This window comes from Oncorhynchus nerka, linkage group LG15, assembly GCF_034236695.1.
Source record: "Oncorhynchus nerka isolate Pitt River linkage group LG15, Oner_Uvic_2.0, whole genome shotgun sequence".
NCBI classification, from domain to species: Eukaryota; Metazoa; Chordata; class Actinopteri; order Salmoniformes; family Salmonidae; genus Oncorhynchus; species Oncorhynchus nerka.
In genome coordinates this window covers 6,043,374-6,049,361 of record NC_088410.1, presented here as the reverse complement: position 1 = coordinate 6,049,361, position 5,988 = coordinate 6,043,374, and the positions used below count along the sequence as shown (strand labels likewise).

At 43.0% G+C, this 5,988-nt stretch overlaps 1 protein-coding gene across 1 annotated transcript; it reads left to right on the top strand.

Moving 5' to 3' along the window:
- Positions 1-1,331: 1,331 nt before the first annotated feature.
- LOC135560312 (zinc finger protein 501-like) lies at positions 1,332-2,894 on the top strand (the record flags this gene model as incomplete). Its single annotated transcript, XM_065002168.1, has 1 exon — positions 1,332-2,894. A coding segment is annotated over one exon (1,236 nt), but the record flags the coding sequence as incomplete, so codon positions are not given.
- Between the last annotated feature and the right edge of the window lie 3,094 nt (positions 2,895-5,988).

Sequence of the window (5,988 nt, the reverse complement as noted above, 5' to 3'; positions counted from 1 at the left end):
TTTTTTGGTCACTTTTGATTGCTGGTGGTGCTTTCACTCTAGTGGTAGCATGAGACGGAGTCTACAACCCACACAAGTGGCTCAGGTAGTGCAGCTCATCCAGGATGACACATCAATGCGAGCTGTGGCAAGAAGGTTTGCTGTGTCTGTCAGCGTAGTGTCCAGAGCATGGAGGCGCTACCAGGAGGCGTGGAGGAGGCCGTAGGAGGGCAACAACCCAGCAACAGGACCCCTACCTCCGCCTTTGTGCAAGGAGGAGCAGGAGGAGCACTGCCAGAGCCCTGCAAAATGACCTCCAGCAGGCCACAAATGTCTGTGTGTCTGCTCAAACGGTCAGAAACAGACTCCATGAGGGTGGTATGAGGGCCCGACGTCCACAGGTGGGGGTTGTGCTTGCAGCCCAACACCATGCAGGACGTTTGGCATTTGCCAAGATTGGCAAATTCGCCACTGGCCCCCTGTGCTCTTCAAAGATGAAAGCAGGTTCACACTGAGCACATGTGACAGAGTCTGGAGACGCCGTGGAGAATGTTCTGCTGCCTGCATGACCGGCTTGGCGGTGGGTCAGTCATGGTGTGGGGTGGCATTTCTTTGGGGGGGCCGTACAGCCCTCCATGTGCTCGCGAGAGGTAGCCTGACTGCCATTAGGTACCGAGATGAGATCCTCAGACCCCTTGTGAGACCATATGCTGTTGCGGTTGGCCCTGGGTTCCTCTTAATGCAAGACAATGCTAGACCTCATGTGGCTGGAGTGTGTCAGCAGTTCCTGCAAGAGGAAGGCATTGATGCTATGGATGGCCCGCCCGTTCCCAGACCTGAATCCAATTGAGCACATCTGGGACATCATGTCTCGCTCCATCCACCAACGCCACGTTGCACCACAGACTGTCCAGGAGTTGGCGGATGCTTTAGTCCAGGTCTGGGAGGAGATTCTCCAGGAGACCATCCTCCACCTCATCAGGAGCATGCCCAGGCATTGTAGGGAGGTCATACAGGCACGTGGAGGCCACACACACTACTGAGCCTCATTGTGACTTGTTTTAAGGACATTACATCAAAGTTGGATCAGCCTGTATTGTGGTTTTCCACTTTAATTTGGAGTGTGACTCCAAATCCAGACCTCCATGGGTTGATAAATTTGATTTCCATTGATATTTGAGTGATTTTGTTGTCAGCACATTCAACTATGTAAAGATCATTCAGATCTAGGATGTGTTATTTTAGTGTTCCCGTTATTTTTTTGAGCAGTGTATATTCATATTCAGAATGAATAAATAAGTAGTGTAAACATTATCAGTAATTACCAGGAAACTCTACATTCGTTTTAAAATCACACTAAGATTGTTAAAACTGGCCTTAGGTTATTGAGGGATCTGATTAGGATTTACTCTCGTAGCAAGGCCGTTTTATCATGTGGAAGTTTCATTCGGGTCTCTATTTTAAAAAACACACTGTCTTTGGCAGGAGAAAGACCAGACTCAGAGGAACCAGAGCCAGGGACGTCCAAACCAGCAAGAAGACACCAGTGCTCCTACTGTGGAAAGGGTTGTAACTGGTTAGGGGCCCTGAAACAGCATGAGAGAATACACACTGGGGAGAAGCCTTACCACTGCTCGCAGTGTGGAAAGTGTTTCAGCCGGTCAGGGGGTCTGAAAAAACACGAAAGAATACACACAGGGGAGAAGCCTTATCATTGCTCGCAGTGTGGCAAGTGTTTTAACCAGTCAGGGGACCTGAAACAACATGAGAGAATACACACAGGGCAGAAGCCTTACCACTGCTCCCAATGTGGAAAGTTTTTCACCTGGTCAGGGAATCTGAAACAACACAAGAGAATACACACAGGGGAGAAGCCTTACCACTGCTCTCAGTGTGGCAAGTGTTTCAACCTGTCAGGGGATCTGAAACAACACAAGAGAATACACACAGGGGAGAAGCCTTATCGCTGCTCCCAGTGTGGAAAGTGTTTCAACCAGTCAGGACACCTAAAAACTCATGAGCTAATACACACAGGGGAGAAGCCTTACCACTGCTCCCAGTGTGGAAAGTGTTTCAAACGGTCAGTTGATCTGAAAAAACACGAAAGAATACACACAGGAGAGAAGCCTTACCACTGCTCCCACTGTGGAAAGGGTTGTTACCGGTTATGGGACCTGAAACAACATGAGAGAATACACACAGGGGAGAAGCCTTACCACTGCTCCCAGTGTGGAAGGTGTTTCAGTCTGTCAGGACACCTGAAAGCTCATGAGCTAATACACACAGGAGAGAAGCCTTACCACTGCTCCCAGTGTGGCAAGTGTTTCAACCGGTCAGGGGAGCTGAAACGACACGAGAGAATACACACAGGGGAGAAGCCTTACCACTGCTCCCAGTGTGGAAAGTGTTTTAATAAGTTAGGGGGCCTGAAACAACATGAGAGAATACACACGGGGGAGAAGCCTTACCACTGCTCTCAGTGTGGAAAGTTTTTCGGCTGGTCAGGGAATCTTAAAAGACATGAGAGAATACACACAGGGGGGATGCATTACCACTCCTCCCAGGGTGCAAAGCTTTTGCCCATTTAGGAAGCCTGAAAGAACACGAGACACAGAGGAGAAGGCTTACAAAAGCTCATGCTTTTGGAAAACAAATTTCTCATAACAATCACTTAAACATCATTAGAGAATCCACACAGGAGAGAAATTACTTCTCTTAGCATGTATATTGATATTTCACATCTCATTGACCTATAATTCATCAGAGAACATACACAGTGCTCCCATTGTCTTATATTGTTGACTGATAATGTGTTGACCTGCTTTTACCAGATGAAATTGCTTCTTCCAATTATTGATAAACATGTACCTGTTAAGAAACGGACTGTTAGATATGTTAAGGCTCCATGGATTGATGAGGAATTTAAAAACGTATGTTTGAAAGAGATGGGGCAAAAGGAGTAGTGAATAAGTCTGGCTGCACATCTGGCTGGCTTATGTACGGCAAATTGAGAAATGATGTGACCAAACTCAACAAAAATAATAACTTTATTAGGAATCCAATATCAATGATATAAAGAACGATGTAAAAAACATCATGAAAGAAAAGCAGTGCAAGTATCGAATTTTGTAAAGTTAGTGTGGGAGAGGTGGAAAAATTGTTATCGATCAATAATGACAAACCTCCTGGCATTGACAACTTAGATGGAAAGCTACTGAGGACAGTAGCTGACTATAGCCACTCCTATCTGTCATATTTTTAATATGAGCCAAGAGGAAAGTCTGTTCTCAGGCCTGGAGGGAAGCCAAATTAATCCACTACCCAAGAGTGGTAAAGCGGCCTTTACTGGTTCTGCCAGCTCTGTTGGAAAAAATTGTGTTTGAACAATTACAATGCTATATTTCTGTAAACAAATGAACAACAGACTTTCAGCATGCTTATAGAGAAGGGCACTCAACATGTACTGCACTAACACAAATTACTGATGATTGGTTGAGAGAAATTGATAACAAGAAGATTGTGGGAGCTCTATTGTTAGATTTCAGTGCAGCCTTTGATATTATTGACCATAACCTGTTGTTTAAGAATGTTTGTGCTATGGCTTTTCAACCTCTGCCATAATGTGGATTCAGAGCTGTCTATCTAATAGAACTCAGAGGGTTTTTAATGGAAGCTTCTCTAATGTCAAACATATGAAGTGTGATGTACCGCAGGGCAGTTCTCTAGGCCCTCTACTCTTTTCTATTTTTACCAATGGCCTGCCACTGGCATTAAACAAAGCATACACATGCTATGCTGATGTATGCTGATGATTCAACTATATAACCACCAGCAACCACAGCTAATGAAGTCACTGAAACCCTTAACAAAGAGTTGCAGTCTGTTTTGGAATGCGTGGCCAGTAATAAACTGGCCCTGAACATCTCTAAAACTAAGAGCATTGTATTTGGTACAAATCATTCCTTAAGTTCTAGACCTCAGCTGAATCTGGTAATGAATTGTGTGGCTGTTGAACAAGTGGAGGAGGCTAAATTACTTGGCATTACCTTAGATTGTAAACTGTCATGGTCAAAACAAATAGATTCAATGGTTGTAAAGATGAGGAGAGGTCTAGCCATAATAAAGAAATGCTCTGCTTCTTTTTCTTTTTCTTCTTCCACCTATTACAGCGGCACGTTTTGCTCTTAATTGTAATCAGAGGTCTGATATGTGTTGAAAATCCCAAATAGTTTGCATAGTCTGTAAGGGAATTCTGCCCTATGTGCACAGAAGAGACCACAGGAAAACTTCTTTGATCAGAGGTTAGTTTGTTTAATAAGGATTGCAACCCGGAGTTTACACTTACAGCAATTTGCAAGCAAGACACTCAGTTCAAAAGATGGTGTTTTCCTTTTTCTCCCCTACTGAGGATCACCCCGCCCAGGCTGATGTCCCTTAACTTTAATAGCCTATACGCTCATAATTAATAGTTGCTACTACAAAGATGTCTCTGCAATGCGGGGTTCAGCTTATTGCGTTATTGGCAGTTAGTTTCCCAATGATTGTTCCCCTTATTGCAATCATGTAAGACTGGAAGTAGGACTGGAACATAGTATCAACAGGAACTCTTAGTTCCCTTTATCCATCTGTTACCTAAAATATAGTTTCAACACACAGACATCTGACTTTGTACAGTTGACCTTTTCATACACTTGCAAGGTGTCTACCACTGATTCTTTATCTCAAGCTAAAGCAAAACATGAATCATTGTACTTTTGTCATCACAGGTGTTCCTATAATGTACAGATATCATCAAAGTTCTTACAAGTCAAATTACACACATCTCTGACACACACACTTATCCCACCAGACATGCCACTGGGGTCTTTTCACAGTTCACAAGATTCCAGAACAAATTCAAGAAAGCATACAGTATTATATAGGGCCCTTATTGCATGGAACTTCCTTCCATCTCATATTGCTCAAATAAACAGCAAACCTGGTTTCAAAAAACAGATAAAGCAACACCTCTCCCCTATTTGACCTAGGTAGTTTGTGTGTATGCATTGATTTGGAGGCTACGTGTGCCTTTTACAAAATGTATGTAGTTCTGTCCTTGAGCTGTTCTTGTCTATTGATGTTCTGTATTATTGTCACGCCATAGAGAGGCTTTTTATTCTCTATTTTGGTTAGGCCAGGGTGTGACTCGGTTGGGAATTCCAGTTTCTTTATTTCTATGTTTTCTATTTCTTTGTTTTTGGCAGAGTGTGGTTCCCAATCGGAGGCAGCTGTCTATCGTTGTCTCTAATTGGGAATCATACTTAGGCAGCCTTTTTCCACCTGTGTTTTTTGGGTAGTTGTTTTCTGTATAGTTGATTTGTCTTACAGAACTGTTTGTTCTTCTCTTTGTTATTTTGTTCAAATGTTTTTTGATTAAATAAAAATCATGAACACTTACCACGCTGCGCTTTGGTCCATGCCTTCCGACGAGAGACGTGACAATTGTGTCATGTTTTGTGTTGACCGCAGGAGGGGTAGCTGCTGCTTTTGCAACAGCTAATGGGGATCCTAGTAAAACACCAAATACCAAACTCTGTTGTTCTCTCTGAGCTCAGAAATAAAGAATCTTGGTTTGACTTGGACTCCAGCAGATCCTTATATTATAATATCCACTACAACTCACCCACAGATTGCTGTTTCATGATTGTCTCAATGAAGAGTTCCTCATTCCACTTTCCTGTGGGTATTTACAAGCCTCCCACTGGTTGAATAAACGTTGTTTCCACGTCAAATTAAAAAACATCCTTAACATTGATGAACCTTCACTATCTTCATCCCTAAACTAGCAACATTAACTATTGTCTATTGTTATTCTCAATGACATTCCTGGCCTTATGAAATCCTGACTAAATACAATGTTCCCACCCGTTTTCATGTCTTTGGTTATGCAAACATTTGTTTATTTGATTATATTTCTCATTAAGATGAATATAGTTTTAATTCTACATGGGTCACGCATTGCTTAGGCCA